Source organism: Cydia amplana, chromosome 19 (genome assembly GCF_948474715.1).
Source record: "Cydia amplana chromosome 19, ilCydAmpl1.1, whole genome shotgun sequence".
In the NCBI taxonomy this organism is placed as follows: Eukaryota; Metazoa; Arthropoda; class Insecta; order Lepidoptera; family Tortricidae; genus Cydia; species Cydia amplana.
In genome coordinates this window covers 4,650,826-4,668,915 of record NC_086087.1, presented here as the reverse complement: position 1 = coordinate 4,668,915, position 18,090 = coordinate 4,650,826, and the positions used below count along the sequence as shown (strand labels likewise).

Here is an 18,090-nt window from a genome sequence, read left to right as displayed (position 1 = left end):
GTTACAGAACATAAATAACTTTACCAATGCTAAGGTAAGGAAGGATCAGTGGTAACTTTTCTAAAAAAAAATAACGCTATATCAATTAATAGTTATGAGAATTATGAGTATGATTATCTTGGTAATGTTTTGGTAGAGCCTGTAGAGGTATTGTATGTATAAATATTAAGTTGCTGTAAACTTAGAAATAATAATCTTCATATAAAAAAATCTAATTACAGTGTTCATCATGTTGTAGAAACCAGCAAGTGAGTAAACAGAAAACAATCACATCTAGCAAACAATACAAACGTTTAATAAGTGCAACATCTCTGTATTAGCCTTTTAAATTACACCATTTCATACATAATGTATCTATAGTTCTCAGGGCTAACTGCGTACCATTCTTCAGGAGTAACGGTAAATGAAAAGAAAACATGAGTATTTTGTTTTTCCTGGATAAATTTATCACGTGTACGTGAAACGTTTTTTCACCAGAAAGGAACGAACTGCAATAACCGGCTATTTCTCTAAAACGGCCAACAGTGTTATTTTAATATTGTTGTGCAAAATAGAAAATCCATTATAAAAAAAAATCGGCATAGGCTATACAAAAAATGCCTACAATGTTAGAAATTATCGTATCGGATTATCGGACGCTGTAATTATTTAGCGATTATTCATCAATCGTGAATAATCTAGCCGTGGGCGAAACCCCATCTGTGAGCCCCTTTTCAATGTGTATTCCCAAGAATTGAAAAGGTTGGCTTTGCGAGGCCCCCCTAAGTGCGAGGGCCCCATTCGCCCACGCCTAGCTATGCCACTAAAGATCGATACATACAAAACTGTCTATTGAGTTGCTGTTGAATTTGAATTGAAAACAGGCGCATTATTGCAACGAAATTGCCAACCAATTGTGAAACAAGCAATGAAATTGGCCACAAAAGCCATGGAAAGAGATAGCCCTGGCAGGTGTGCCGGAAGATCGGCTTATCGACTATCGCATAACCGGCGGCTCACCGCAGACCATGTTACGATGCTGCATGCAACTAAAAGGCGTATTCTGATTGTTATTTAACCTAATAACAGGTTTTGAATTTGATCTGGATTTATAATGGATATGAACTGCCAGTGTCAAAAGCGACGTTTCTAGTTGAAGAGATGGCAGACAGATAGCCATAACAAATGTAGATCAAATTCATAACGGGTTATTACAATCAGAATACGCCTTTAATTACTAGGAATTCGCCGGTTTTGTATGCGGTGAAAATTAGCCGATCGTTGATCAATTTGTAACATTACGAGTTTTCTCTAAGAGTAGTATTTATGTTGTTTCTTGACTTCATAATTTGCTCACTGAATACAACAATGATTGCAATAAGAATCATATAACAATAAAACAGTGTAGGTATGTGTAAAACAACCCATTCACAAAACATACTTTTTATCTTGATTTTGTGGTATTTATTTAGTCACAGCACATTAGGGCGACGTACGCAATGATACCACATTTGCATTTTGCAGCGACTACGCAAAGAATCTCAGAATGATTATTTCTTTAAATATGCGTTCATTTTATCAGTAGAAATATTTGTTTTATGACTGTAGACTTATGGTTCATGTTATTTAGGCCACACACACTAACGTAACCTAACGACTGCATAGCATAGCCCGATTTTTCGGGGGCAAAAACTAACCAGTACTAGGTAATAGATGGTAATAGTGATTAACTAAATATAGGCTAAAGTATTATCGATAGCAAGCAATTTCTAAATCATAATAGAATCAAAACAGTGACTCATCAGGATTTTTAGGGTGACATCTGTGACTGGATTTTTAGGTTGTCAGGATATTAGCTGGGTATTTGATATGGATTTGATACGTGTTAAAATACTAGTTCAAATGATGGTAATCCAGTGAAACCAGTAGTACAATGTGCTACAATCATGGAATCGAACCCACGACAATCACACGACATGCTCTATTTACCCGTCGAATAAATTACCATCATAACTAACTTTATTTGCCATCATGGCAGACTACTGTACATTTCTACCATCCGTTTAAAGAAAATAGTTATTACGGTTTTTCTGTAGTTACGAGTATACCCTTTTTAATTGGCAGTATGTGCAGTAGAGCTCGAATAAACTTTTTCTTTTCCGTATGTTATTGGCTATACTTAAATAAAAATACAAGGCAATCTACGCGAATTCTTATCTGTCGTAATCGAGTGAAAACCTTTCATCGATAACAAATTACCATTAGGTATATAAAATATATTACCAATATTATTATTAAAAGTAGATTTTTTTTTACTTTAATTAATAATTTTTTATTTACAAAATACATCATAAAATATGATTAAATTAATCAATTAAAGTTAATTACAAAAACACACACCTTAAAAAAATATTAATTCTACACTTAACCTAAAATAACCCCCCCTGCATCGTACCTGGCTCAAAGGTCCCCATAATGCCTGCAGCATTCCCCCGCTGAACTGCTATGGAGACCTGTTGGACCAAGTACGACCCAGAACGAGGATCACCACCCCTCTCCCGCAAACGCCGGCCTAAATCCCTAAATAATTGGCGGGCTTCCCTACCCCACGGCCCCGTGGTCTCTACAGCCACCGGCACAAAATCGTACGCCGATGCCAGTGCGGAGTATTTAGCGTGTTTTTGCTTAGCAGCAGTCTCCGCCGCTGCACCAGCACGACGCACGGTCTGCCCCAAATGAGATGCAGCGAAGGTGCTTACGCAAGTGGCATCCCACAAGAGGCAGCGCCCTCTCCGCCACGGAACCAACGTCAGGCCGTCCGGCCTCTTCCCATCCGTGCGGCTGAGGCCCGGCGGCTCCAAAACACAGGGCAAGTTCGCAGAAACCATGGCCCGCCGCACAATTTCATTGATAGAGTGGTGCCTCGGAAAACGACCAGCGCACCGCCTACAACTCAGGCCATGATGTCCGTTCTCCGCCGTTATTAAAATATTAAAATATATATAAAATATAACAAATTACCTTTCATCGATAACAAATTCAATTAAGGTCAATGTGGCTAATTTCGTCGAATTCCGTACGTTCCTATAATTACAGTTTCAGCAATCCAACGCAGATGGGTTTTATTTTATCCTGCGATTGAAAATCAAAGAAATGTACACTCGTAGACGGAATTGGCCCTATGACGGAATTAGCCACATTGAACTTAGTTAACAAATTACCATTAAATTATGACTTTTTTTAATGGACTTTTGGTTGGTAGTAAGATAAAGAAGATAATACCAGATCAGAAATTACCAACGTCTAAAATTCTTGGATATAAGTAGGCCAACAAATCATTTAGACGAACATATCATTTGGGATGCAGCTGGGAAAGCGCTAAAATAATAAATACGAGGATAAGAGGTCATGTAAGTCATATTAGGTTCAATTCAAATTAGTAGCAATCATTTATAATAATTATATTAATCAAGCAGTAAGAGCAATACAGCAATGGAAAATCACAATTTAAAATCCTGGATCAGTTACGGATCGAGTGACTCTAAGATACTCTCTTCTTCTTCTTCAGTTTAGAGCAATTATTTCATGAAACCGATGCTGCCAAAAATTCGAGGGTGCGGGGGGACGAGGTGAGCGAATTCTGACACTTTGACTTGAAGATGGAGTAAAACTACCGTATATAGTGGCAGAGGGGGAAGCTTTACTATGCTCAGTCTAGAGAATGTCTTGTCTGTGTGTATAACATAAGAAGTTTAAAGACAAAAGCACTAAATTAGTCTGGCGAATTAGTGTTCCGAATGTTACCAGTATAAGCGTGTCCTTCGACCAAGAGTAGTTGTTATGGAACATAAGGTCACAGTGTCTGATTAGCCCGTGCTTAGGAAAGAATTGGAATACATGGCCAGGACTGGGTCGTCCGTGAGAACTATGTGATCCGCTATACACCCACTAGCATATAGTAGGCATTATAGCATCCGCTGCTGTTTTTGCTGCAACAACAGTTACTCGGCTCGATCCCGATTAAAATGACCGGAAAATTTGTATTGCAATCTCATTCAAATTATATTGCCTACGTGAAGTTCTCCGAAACAAGATGGGCTGTTTGATAGTGTGGTTTAGCAGCGAAGAATTGAAAATTTGTATTAAGAATAAGGCTAACGATCAAAGTAAATGGTAATGTGAATGAGAAAATGATACAAAACGTTTGAAATTTATGGATTTCATAAATGTATTCAGTGTTTATAATACAGGTGATGTGTTTTCTTTGACAATTTTTCTCTATCCAAAACTAATATGGATAACGCATCTAGGTCCACGCATACTTGGTCCATAAGATATAATTACATATTGGAAAGCAGTTACACACCGCAAAATAAGAGACCTGTCTAAACCTAGAACTTTCACGTGCCCCTATCGCTATAAAATGTTATCGCGCCAACACAACCATAAAATATGAAGTAACCGTTTAATCCATCAACATGATACCGCCGCGAGCTGGAAGGCAGAACTGCCAATTTCGCAAATCTAATCGGCGCCTACAAATGTAGCAGTTAGCAGTTAGCCGGGCCATAAAACCCGGGTCATAATTTCACAACAGGGCCGGTTCGTTAAAGGAAGTGTCCAATACCGGGAGTGATCAAGATTAAATTGATTGAACATGGTCCGCGGAGCGCGGGCTTAATCTAGTTGCTATCGCCGCGCCGGGAGAATAGTCTGCAGATACTGTACCGTATAATTCATCACATGTTATTATGAAAACATAATTAAGTATCAATGTGGTTAGTTTTCCTTGTCGATTACTCAAGGGGCTTACGGGACTTGTAATAAGGCGATATACGAAAACATTTCAGTAATTGCTACCAATAGGGAAGTTCAATTCAAAAAAGTTATTATTATCTTAAATGTCCTTATACGCTTAAGATGATAGTGGCCATATATATCATGGCCTATAATTCTGACGAGTTGAATATGCCCCCGATAGATCCAAGAGCATTGTCCGGATAAACCAAGTTAATCGCTGAATTAACATTTTTACACGTAACTATTAGCGAAGCGAATCCAACAATGTATTATGCAGTGGTATGGTGTATTGATTGGATTTTATAGCTCCGTCTGCACGAATACAAACGTCACAGACACTTTAACTACCAGAAAGACCGTTTAGTGACAGTACACTCGTATTGCCTATGCAAAATGCAGCTAATGGCTAAGCTAATCTTAATAGCCTATGAATGGAATACTATGTACTTTAGCAATAATTATAACTAGCTCATATCTTAATTGGAACGAGCTAGACATGTTTATAAGCGACACATAGACCACCCAAGCAATCAAGCACGTTTAGATTAGAGGAAGTGCCTACGAGTAAGTTGCTCTACTAGCAACTACAACTTGTTCAATGGCCGCACTCGGGATGCAGCGGCGTCATTCTGACTACAAAGCACAAGTAAATCTCAGACTTGAGGCAAACCATTATAAAGATGCTTTCTAGTTTCAAGTAGTTCTTAAGAATCTCTAGGACATTTAATATTGGTTTGTTGCACTGGCAACATGGACAGTGGTTGACCATAATTGGTCCGCATAGAAGGCGCGGCGCGCGCGCAATCATGCGGAACTCACCGACGATCATCGGCAAAACAATAACGATGGCTTGTGAGATAGGAAATAATCTGGTACTCGATATGCGGCTTTTGTAAAAGGACGGTTTTGATGGCTCAATTGGTATCGAAGTCACTACTATAAGCCCGATAGGATAATGTGCTTAAGAATGAGATGCATATGAATGAAAAATAAACGCCCACAAAAAGAAGATAAACAAAATTTGTAAATATCTCAATATGGTAATGGTTAAGTGCTTGTTGCGTCACGCATGCGTACAAAAAGTTGATTACAGGGCGGAGGGTTATAGATCATTCAACGCAGGAGGTGTCCTTTTTGTTTCAAAATCACTTTCATTCACATGTGTTATTTTTACAATAAGTTTTTAATGTGGACCACCTACTCTTAAGCACGAATCGGTGGGAACTAAGTGAAGTGACGTCTCAAATAAACTATGGCTGTAGGTTATCAATGTCGGTGTAAGAGTAAAGTTATCTTATGAATAGTTAATGTAAGACTATCTAACGCATGCATTAGATGAAGATAGTAAGGATAACTAAATTATCTAAAGATAAGATAGATAATGCTGTAATTAACTAATTTAAATTCATTGGACAAATAAATGTTTTAACCACTATAGACAAGGGATTTCTAATTATAACTTTCTAAAAGTAAGTCTATATGATATTCAATAATAATGAGCCTAATAACAACTAGGTAGACTTGCGTATCAAGACTATTTTACAAATATTCGGGGTTTTAATTTCAATTCGATATTTAAATACCATGACTTTATCTTTATTATATTCGCCATTAGTTTCCGAGGCCACTCTCGGTAAATTATAGCATTGCTCAACTAGTAATGGTTACTTGAATTTTGGTATGCTGGTGTAATAACTAATAACCATAAATTTTACGGAACGACACGGTCACCAATTAGTAATCTAAATATGGAACTGGGAACATTATAGAAAAACAGTAAATTGCTGCGTATCTTGTTTAAAAGGTTCTTTACTTATAGGCATACCTCGCAACCGAGCTAGCAAATCTGTAGCAGTTGTACGTCAGGGTTATCACTACTACGTATAAACTAAAGTACAAAAAATATATTTTCTTTGTTTTCAAACACACCAATATTTTCAAGCAATGATAATTCCATGTTAATATTTGAAAGATAACGCGTACATTGAAACGCATCTAATATTGACATTGACCTGTTAATTTATTTTATTTGACAGTAAATTAAACCGGGTTATATCGGAAGAGGGTCAACAAACTTCTCGATCAATTTTACTAATCTTACATTCAATAAAGTTAAAGCAAAATGGTTCATCATAATCGCCAACCCTGACACAAAACTGTCATATGCTACGGTTTTGTTAGCTCCGTTGCGGGGTATTATAGGATATACAAGGTACCTGCACCACTGTATTTTCTTTCTTTTTTTCAAATGAGGCCCGGTTCTTAAGCGTGGTAACTTCCTAAATTTCATACTTTTATATTCAAATTTTGTGTCCATGTCCGCTAGTACCTGCCATAGACAAAACTGGAATTCATATCAAACATAAGGAACTTAAAATTAAAAAAAATTATGGGCCATACAATATTTAGGTAATATTTATACTTTAATTGTCAAGAGATATGTTCTCCTGTTGCTAACGATTATCGTGAATGTATAATACTCGTAGGATTGAAAATACACACGTTGATATTTTTAAGCACTCGATTAAAGTGTTAACACATCACGATTTCAAATTAATTGCGATTATACGATAATTAATTCAGCTAATTACGGTCATGATTATATATTGATTTATTACACGACAGTCATGTCAAATTGAGACTTCTGTAAAAATCACATTTACGACACTTTGTCAGGAGACACTTTCTCGTATTTGATTACTTGTTTACTGCTTGTTATGAGGTTGAGATATTTCCGGTGGTTCCTAATTTGCATAATTGTGCAATAAAAGTTATCAACATCTTCATTGGATTGCTATATTTGGATTGCATATAACATATCTCAACTAGTATTTATTAATGATTTATGTGGTCAGTACCTACGTATTAAATCAAAATCGAAGTCAGGTGAAATGATAAGAGGGTGGTCACATACTACTCTAGCTTGTCGCAATTTAATGGTACAAAAGCAGTGTCCGAATATGAGGTCATTAAATGCTAATACAGCACTTAGTAGGCCTTCACTACTAATCGAATCATTCCATTTACACGCTTTATAGATATATAAAGTGCTAAATATGGTAAAGAAACATAAGAAGGGACTTCCAAACCCAACATCAAAGAGTCCATAATTCAAAAATTCAATTAAATGCATCCAGAGTTGAAAGCATATCAAAATTAAACCATGAATTAAAGAGTAATTTGAAACTAATATCAAAGCGTAGTATATGATGGCCACCCGGAAGACGAAACGGAGTTAACGCGGGATGGGCTCGGAACGAATCTGAACGCAGAAGGCGTGACCAATGGTCCAGACACCACGGGAATCGAGAAAAAGTAAAAGATGGTCGGTGTACATTTTGTTCCACTTGGGAAATGTTGTTTTTTCCGAGGCAGGAATGACGGTAAAACAAAAAAAAAAACACGGTACATCACGCTGTGCACGATTAAATTTCAGGGAAATAGTTAATTGTGACTGCCTTTTTTAAATGTTTTTACGTTTCGGGAGCTAGAAAGTTTTATACCCTACATGCATTGTAGATTATTTCTTGTCCCCAACCCGGACAGTGCCTCCTCAAGAGGAAAGGGGGCGACGTCATATAACCGCTTCTACATACGAACGCAGTTACTCCCCATCTTCTTTTTGGATTTTAACATTGTAGAGAATACATTTCCGCATTTTATTGACTATATTTTTACGAATCAACGGGAGATAGCTGTGGTTAATATACATCAAACTGATGTGTACAAATATTTTCCATAAAGTCAACATCCAGGGAGGAAAATGGAAACTGTGTATGAATTAGAAGCGGTCGTCTACTATCGTTTTAATACATGCCTTAAAATATATCTGGAGCTTGACAAATTGATACTCAAACTAGCAGCATCACTTCCCCGGTTCTCAGAAGAGCAGTAAAATTAACACGACGTGCGGCGACCGACGTATGATAATTTACGAGTATGTCACTCTGCGGTGTGCAGTAAAAAGTGCATCAGGCGGCTATACACGGAATAGTTATTTGTACAACAAGTGATCAAAGTTTGATATTTCTTCGAGTGCTTATTTTGAGTCCCGTGCAAGCGAAAGATTCTATAATAGATTCACGAGCGTAGCGAGTGAATCTAATTTAGAATCTTGAGCGTAGTAAGGGACTCAAAAGCGCACGAGATGTAAATAACTTTGATCTCGTGTAGTACACAACATTTTTCACCTCAGCACAGTGAGAACATACCTATTAGACAACTTGAAAAATGTAATCCTTGTTCATCACTTAATACCTGCACTCATGTTTTCTTAAGATATACAAACAATTAAGTTTAATTACCGCAATGGAACACAAAAACAAAACGTAATAATAAATTCCATTAAAATAATATAGAAATAACAAACATTAACTGACACTTCAAACTTTTTTTTGTAAAAAAAATCTTTGTAAGATACGGTCCGAATTGCGGATACGTACTATTTGTCAACTATGGTAGAAATTCTTAAAAGTAAAATAATTAATTTTGCGTGATGATCTGCGTATTTTTTGAGTTCGTTATTTTAATTGTACAATAAAATACCTAAAATATAGTATTTTATCAGTTTTTATCAAATCTTAAACTTTATTTTTATTTATTAATTATTAAGAATTCATACTCGTACGTGGTTTGGAACGATGCGGTCTGAAGTTTTTCGGGGGTCTATTATAAACCGTGAATATACTGTTGAATGTCGTTTTAACTTTTTTTTGTCTGTTTCTTTTTGCTAACAGTGTGAAAGGGACAGAGATAATAGAACCCAAGTATTTCGAAGTTTTATTAGACCCCGCATGTTGAAATGACATTTGACTATAAAGGTCACTTGAATGTCATTTTGTCTCACTCAGTGAGCAAAATCGCATTTTGCTCACTGTTTTTAAGAATCAAAGTACCCTTGTTCGAGCTGCTGAGGTGAAAATGCTCTTTGCTTAGATACTGTTATAGTTTAATGGCCAGTATATATAGAGGGATTGTGGATATTGACTTCTTGGTTTACTACGACTTGTATACAAGAAGTTTAATTCTGGTTTTTTTATTGTATGGTTTACTGAATGGTCTGTCTTGATTATTGGCCGTGTGTTTGGTCTACAACACCATTGCTTGCTATCTATGAGCCATATATAGTGTTAGTCCGAAGACCGGCAGATACAATTTTTGGTTGGGAAGACCGGGCAAGAATTCCCGTATTTGTATACGTACTTCGCTTAGATACAGTCGGAAAGAAAGAGCTTCGCTCCTTCGTGAAGTATGAGTCAGTATCAGTACAAACGCGAGAGTTAGAAGGGATTGAAGAGCCTGATGTGGACGATCCTACCTGATATTTATATGGTTTTCCTAACATTGACCTGATACCTAAGATTTTTGCTGGTAGGTACACTAATGACTTGTTAATGTCTGCCGATGATAAGCGCCTGACAATCAAACAGTTAACAATAGACATGTCATAGATATAAACACCATTTCGTAAACGTCAAAATTATCAGCTGACCCTCGCGACGGGGCACCGACCCATTTCACGGAGCGTCTTGCAATCAGGAAGCTGTTGTTGCGATAACCCCGCAGAGGACAATTGGTAATTGCGACACTACTATTAATAGTACTAGAGTATTGTATTTGACAAGCTCAAAGCCATATGGCCAAAAATATATGCATAAAGTCAAAGTGGCGATGACCGGCATATACAATTTTGGTTGGGAAGACCGTCATAGCTCGCGTATTTGTATACGTACTCCGCTCAGACACAGACAGACAGGAAGAGCTTCGCTCCTTCTTCTATATCCATCTTCTGTAAGTGGAGTATTTGTACTAAAGCACGGGTTAGAAGCGGCGAAAGAGCTTGTACACAATTTTACCTGACAGTCTTTGATTTATTTAAGTTATGCTTGTGAAAAATTTGTTTAAATTATTTAAAAATTTCAAGACAAAAAAACTGTAGTAAAGTATGGATCACAACCTGAGTGCCAATCCACATTGAGTTCGCTTAGGGATTGCAGCTCTACCCGTTTGTATTATGAGTATTATGTTACAGTGAGACCTGTGCCCAGCAGTGGGACATACGTAGGTCTAAATAAACCATAAAGTCCGAAGATCGAATTCGATTCGATTGGCAGGTTATAATTATAACAATTGATTAATAAGGGTATCAAGTGTTGATAACTATGTTTTCCCAGTAACGAGTAAAAGAACACAGAATACAACAGGAAATATCACAGCCCTATCACTTTACGAATAGATGACTACATACGTTACGTTCGTACGTGACTCGTTATAGCTTAGTGACTAAGGGTGTAGGCGTCCTAATAATGTGAAATGATAACTTTGAAATGGGTCGTTAATCTAAATTCCTTTTTGTACGTCTTGTGTTATGCGTGAGGTCCTTCCATGATCTGTCTTTGTTTTAACGTAATGAGTGATCGGGCACGTTTGACTACTTTAACTTTTTTTGATAATCTACTTGTGTTTCTTCTCGTCGCTTTTCAATGGTGGTCTCGCGTCAGGATAGTGTTTTTGTAACTTTGGTATTATTATTAAGCATGTAGGCATTTATGTACTTACCTGTAGATATCAGTCATAATTTGTAAACATGGTCGCGAGCTATTTGACCATATTCTGACTAGCTAACAGCTAAACTTAATAATACACCTGAGAATACCACTTTTAAAATTTATCAACAAAGTATGTATTATTCTAGAATAACAAGTGTACAAACCTGCGCCTGCTTAAGCCGATGCTCGGTCCTGTGCACAGCCAGCAGCGGGGTAACCCGTACAAGCAGCCGCCACCACGGCCAGTCGCGCACGGCGAGGAACGCGCGCACGTTGCGCTGCACGCAGCGCGCGGCCGTGTGCTGCGTGCGCAGGCGCTGCGCGCGCCGGCGCGCGAGGAGCCCGCGCGCGCGCGCCTGCAGGCGGACCAACACGCGCGCGAGCGCGGCGTCGCGGCGCGCATCCAGCCCGCCGACGACGCCGCCGCGGAACATAATCTGGAACAAGAAGACACATCGTCAGTCACGAGTTTGAGAAGACTAGGTACATTTGAAGGAGTTGTGCACCGTATTTAAAATAAGACACATAAGCACAAAAGGTTTAGCAACACAGCATAACCAAATAAACCACCGTTATTTTTCCTACCGCCATCGTAAACAACCAGGAAAACCGAATCGGTGATAAATGATCCAACCGCACTAAAAACGTGCAAATCGTTCAGGAAATAGCTTCCATTGCCAATAAGTTCCTGTAATACCATGTATTAGGCGATTGCAACGCAGAACGCGTAAAAAGAAAGTCAATTTCCCATTTATATAACAAAACCAATGATCAGCACTCGAAATGGTCAATTTAAGGCTGATTGTACACTGCTCAATTCGAATAACAAGTTGATTTGATAAGTGAGTTTCTACTACTGAGTACCAAATTTTTTTCCATCTGCTTTTCGTAGCTCTTTTACTGCTAATCTGCGCCATCGACCCTGAGCGTTGGGAGGAGCTTGCTGGACGAAGGTCATCTTGGTGTTCTACCATCCATAACGGTGTCAAAATGTTTGAGGATAACCGCCTCACAAGCCTAGACACAAAACGCCAGTCACGGAAAGAGAGACCTAAGCCCTCCTACGTGTACACGCTCAACGCAGCTGGCGAACTTTATTGTCACACGTGCAATAGAGTATTTAAGACCAAGTTCGGCCTGGCCAGCCACATAAGGGCTCACGTTAGACAACGTCCATGATGTTTATTTGGGGTCGCCGTCATCGAAAACGATGAAGAGGACTATATATATATATATATATATATATATACTGCTAATCTAATGAGAAAGTTGTCCGCTATAGACCAAAATATCGACCTCGTTGAGATAAATATGGAGTTAGAGGTTAACCTCTAACTCTAATTCTTTAAAGAATCAATCAATTTAAGCAAAATTGATTAAACGAAGTCAATGGGATCAAAATTAAGACCGGTCAGTCAAAATAGTCAAAATATTTAAGGAAGACGCATGGACTGAGAACAAAATGTGTATATAAACATACTCGACCCAGTACAAAGCTTAGTTTAAAGAAGGCATAACACTTGACGTCACAGATAGAAATTGACACTGCGTAGCAGTGAGTGAATCATCAACTTTCGACGATGATAACGAGAAACAACCACTAATGCCACTCATCCATTTATGGATAAAATTACGCTGCAAGTAGTAACCCAGACACAACGGGTGTTCTCGATTTGAAATGCCATTAGTGTATTAAAGATAACACTAAAAAAAGATACTATACTAACAACGTAAAAGTTATTTGTTATTGTTTTATTTTCCTTCGAAGCTTCATTTTGAAAGTAGCAAACTACACTTATAGATGTTGATTAGGTAAAAGTTTATTTTCGTATTAATAACACGTTGTTTTCCAATTGCAAGGTAATTTTGCGATAAATCCAGTACTCATAAATGAAGTGCAATGGTCAATAAATCTACTCGTACGACTTATAATTTGTACTACGTACAAGCAACATAAATGTCCAGACGATTTTGTGTGAATTTTAACTAAGTATTTTCTTGTATTTATTTCATTTGGCACCTTTCCAGGCGAACCCCAAAATATGCTGAGTACCTACGCAACTCAAAGAGGATCTTGGGCGTCTTTTACTACAGATAACGCCTTTTTAGGGTTCCGTACCCAAAGGGTAAAAACGGGACCCTATTACTAAGACTTCGCTGTCCGTCCGTCCGTCCGTCTGTCACCAGGCTGTATCTCACGAACCGTGATAGCTAGACAGTAGAAATTTTCACAGATGATGTATTTCTGTTGCCGCTATAACAACAAATACTAAATACAGAATAAAATAAAGATTTAAGTGGGGCTCCCATACCACAAACGTGATTTTTGACCGAAGTTAAGCAACGTCGGGCGGGGTCAGTACTTGGATGGGTGACCGTTTTTTGCTTGTTTTGCTCTATTTTTTGTTGATGGTGCGGCTGCGGAACCCTCCGTGCGCGAGTCCGACTCGCACTTGGCCGGCTTTTTTTGCATAGCTATTCATTTTCTTTGACCAGTTTGTGTCTCTCTCACATCATCTCACGGTCGGTTTGGTCTTTGAGATCTTATATCACTGATTTTTTTTATTTACAATCTAGGTTCTCGTTAACCCCTAGCTACTATACCTAGATTGAATATTTCATCGCTATCTACGAGGATGTGATAATAAATACCTATTCTTCGCCGAATAGACAAGAATATTTCAATTTCTAGATGTAACGTTTCCAACTCGAGGCTATTCACATTCTCATTTAAATTTTAATTAATTCCAAAAAGTTAATGTCTTTTAATCATTAAGTATGTAATCGAAAAGTGATTGTTCATAAATATTTTCAATATTTCATGTGGCACATTACCATGTTTCAAAAACAACTAAAGATACTCAATTCTCAAACTATACCATCTTTTCTGAAACCATATCAACATACTGACATCGGAAGAAACCAAATATGTTTATCAAACATGATCCCAAGCTTCATTGCGTCTCATAACAAGATAATAAAGTATCATATTACTGTAGTCGTAACATGGAAACTCGACGCCGGTAGCAGTAGGATGCCAAGCCTCATCAGACATTGCCTTTATGCCTCAATCAGCTAAGTAGGGCAGTGCCACAATGAGGTAGATTGTTTGGACAATAGTGCCAATGTAACCGGATTATCTATTCAATGTGCAATGTTGCTTTCGGGCTATTTTCATAATAAAGGAGGTAGGTTACCTAAGTTTCCTATTGGGATTTCGTTATTACTTTTTGTATTGGCAAGGTGCGAAGTCGGTGGAGGGGGAAGAGGCGCTGATCGTCACAAACACAGGTAATCTTATGGAATGGCCGCCATTAGTACTAGCGGCAGCCGCTTGAACTAATTTTACTCCATAAGATTTAACGTAGAAAGTCTGCCAAAATGAGGGCAGCACCAGTCGTGCACCTAGCGAATAGGTATATTTAATGGGCATTTTCACTTAACTGTGTACCTTTAACGGCCGGTTAGCAATCGTCACAAAACTGACGGTCAATGTCAAACCCCATACATTTTGTCAGGAATGTGACGGTTAAATGTTACTGAAACACGACTTATGTCGCGCTTTAAAGTATAATTTAAAATGAAAATGCACTAATTGATCCTATATTGAGTTTTGTTCTTGAGCACCCATATCTTTTGTCGGGGTACGTTATTCCACTTGTTACATTTTTAATATACATACATACAGGTTGGTCCAAACATCAAAGTCCGAATTTTTTTTTTTCGATTCCTTACATCGTGGGCTATCAGAATATACCCCATGTATGTTAGCCGATTTTTCGTAGTTTTCGAGTTATGAATTTTTGAACTTTTGACTTTGGTAAGAAATTCCGTGGTGAACCAATTAATTTATTAAAAAAAAAAACTATTCAACTTTTTTGAATGTTTGTTTTTTCTGATAGCACACGATGAGAGGAATGTAAAAAAAATTTTTGTTAGTTCTGTATATGTTAGTTCAAGGCATTTAGGCTTGTTTCCTTAAGTATCTATACTATATGTAGAATGCATGCTGCACTAGCTAAATGTCTAAAATAAAACTAAATGTTGTAGTTAGAATTTTACTTAGACAAAATAAGTATCTATCTTGGCTTTGTTATTAAATATCTAACCTAAATCGAATACTCAATCAGACCAATCGAACTGCAACTTTAACTATAGCTCTGCCGTCGCTGCACAGCTTAGTTGTATAACAAGTTACAGTTGCATATACCAACAAACCCATTTGCTTGTTTACGCTCGCGGCCGACAAGCCATGATGCCTCTAACCACCCTAACTGGAAACTAAGAATCCAAGTAAACAGTAGCAAGCATCTAGTTCACCGCTTAGCTAACGCCTCGGTACAGTGTCGTACCGCTAGCGGACCCGAGATGAGATAAACATGCACTGTTATTAGCACCCGTGTACGCTCAAGTAGAACATATGGGAACATAGCACGGAAAAGCGCAAAAGTACTTAGCGAAAAATATGGATGGTTTGATTCTAGACATGCTGAAGTTTATATAAGGTATTAAGTACCTACCTAAGTAATTGATTCGATAGACATTATGTGTAATTACAAAGTTGATTAATTGAGGAGTGTCTTCGATACTGTTAGCTATAAGTATGTGTAAGTGTCTAAATATTTGCAACGTCATAACTGTCATACATAAGCTATCAATGTTTATGCTAGTAACAATGTGAAAATGTGGGGTCGGAATTGAAAAGTGTAGTTTACACACCATACTTCGCAGGCGGAATATGTACTGGTAAGTCATACTTGTACAAAACAACTTATTTATGGAATCAATCCCGGAGTTAAGATGTCGTCTGCTAAAACGTATGAAAATCTTTTTGAAGTGAAAACTTCTTTAGCGGCGCTGGGCACTTTTTGAGGTGGGGAAGAAATGATAAACTCGAGACAGCGTAAGCGAGACCGTAAGCGGGGCGTAAGGCGATCACCGTAAGCCCCGTAAGGTGGCCACTCATAATTTAAATGGCATTTAAAATCAATAAAGAAAACTCAATGTTATTTGACATTTATGTTGCGGACTCTTTTTCAAGACTCTTTACCTATGTTCAAATAATTTGACGTTGTCATGGCAGTATGTAAATAAACATGTCAATGAAAAAGTGTGATCTTATTTAGAATGATAATAATATATAATAAATAAATAGAATACCTCCGCTAAACGTATGTATCGTGTTACCGGGCGTCGGTAACATAGTGAGGTGAGTTTTCACTTCTATCGGCACTCCCGGAGTGCAACCGTTGTTGCTTGTTTTGACATCAAAGCTTTCTGCTTGTAAATCGTATGGGTAGTTATTGCTATTTATACTCATACAGCTTACTTACAAGTAATATTTACTGTAGGCAATTTGTTTTGTCGACCGATTTGCAACAAGCAAACATAATAACAGGTTACTTTAGCCAACAGCAGTGGTTAGAGAAAACGTTCGTGTCGTTTAATTACACCGAGAAACCGTTTAGAAGAAACAATGTATGACCCATATGCTGGTCAAGTTTTCACTGAGAGCTTTCTAAGCACTAAGCAGGATGCGCTAAGTGCTGGAAATTTTAAGAAAGCTTCGGAAATACATACAGGCTTGGGTACAAATTTGAAAATAGCGGAGTTTCCGAAAAATTGTAAGTTTTCGGAAATTTTAGGAAAATTTAACATCAGGATTCTAAAGAAAATTGTCCTTTTAGGATAGGAGGTGGAAAATTTCGATTCCCATACATAAATATGAGAAGATACTGTTTGTTTAACATTTTTGCAACTTTCCGACTACGAGGGGCGTTCAAAATATTCTCGGTATTGATATCTTACGACCTCTTCTAAAATTTCTTTCGTTACTGGCCGCTAAGGTTTATTCATTGACATTAAAAAAAAGTATAATTCGAACCGAGATAGTCTTTTGTTTTTCTGCAATTGCTGAACAAACATGAACATCCTGTGCGAATTGACAATGTTAACTAAATTAGAACATCGATGCGTGATAAAATTCTTGACAAAACAGGGTAAAAATCAAAAAACCATAAAAGAGGAAATGGATTGTGTTTACCGTGAGTCTGCTCCTTCTTTATCTACCATTCAAAAGTGGTCAAGCGAGTTTAAACGCGGAAGGGAGAGTATTGAAGATGACCCTAGACCTGGCCGGCCTGTAGTAGCTACTTCACAAGAAAATATTGATAAAGTGGAAAAACTTATATTGGAAGATGGTCGAGTGAAGGTAAAATCTATAGCACAAGTAACCAATCTCTCTATTGGTACCGTACATGATATTATACATGACCATCTTAATATGTCAAAAGTAAGTGCAAGATGGGTTCCGCGAATGCTGACTCGGCTTCAAAAAGACATGCGTGTAGCTTGTTGTTCCGATTTTATTGACCTGTGCGGTGAAAATCCTGATGAGGTGCTGCAAAGAATAGTTACTGGAGATGAAACCTGGGTTCATCATTATGACCCAGAGAGTAAACAAGAGTCCATGCAGTGGCACATTAAGGGTTCAGCTCATCCCAAGAAGTTGAAGGTCATCCCTTCAGCTGGCAAGGTCATGGCTACGATATTTTGGGATTGTGAAGGAGTATTACTAATCGATTATAAAGAAAAAGGTGTAAATATCACAGGACAGTACTACGCTAACATTCTACGTCAATTAAAGGATGTAATTAAAGAAAAGAGGCGAGGAAAGTTAACCAAAGGTATTCTGCTTCTGCATGACAACGCCCCCGTCCATACTGCTCATATTGCCAAGGCAGCTATTGTTGAACGTGGGTTT

At 37.8% G+C, this 18,090-nt stretch overlaps 1 protein-coding gene across 1 annotated transcript in view; it reads right to left on the bottom strand.

Annotated features, from left to right (window-relative positions):
- The window catches only part of LOC134657274 (unconventional myosin-XVIIIa), a 300,971-nt gene that overhangs the window by 37,531 nt on the left and 245,350 nt on the right, over positions 1–18,090 (bottom strand). Inside the window, exon 22 of the mRNA XM_063512854.1 lies at positions 11,492–11,764. Coding sequence (XP_063368924.1) covers positions 11,492–11,764 — 273 coding nt within the window. The remainder of the gene's footprint in view (positions 1–11,491; positions 11,765–18,090) is intronic.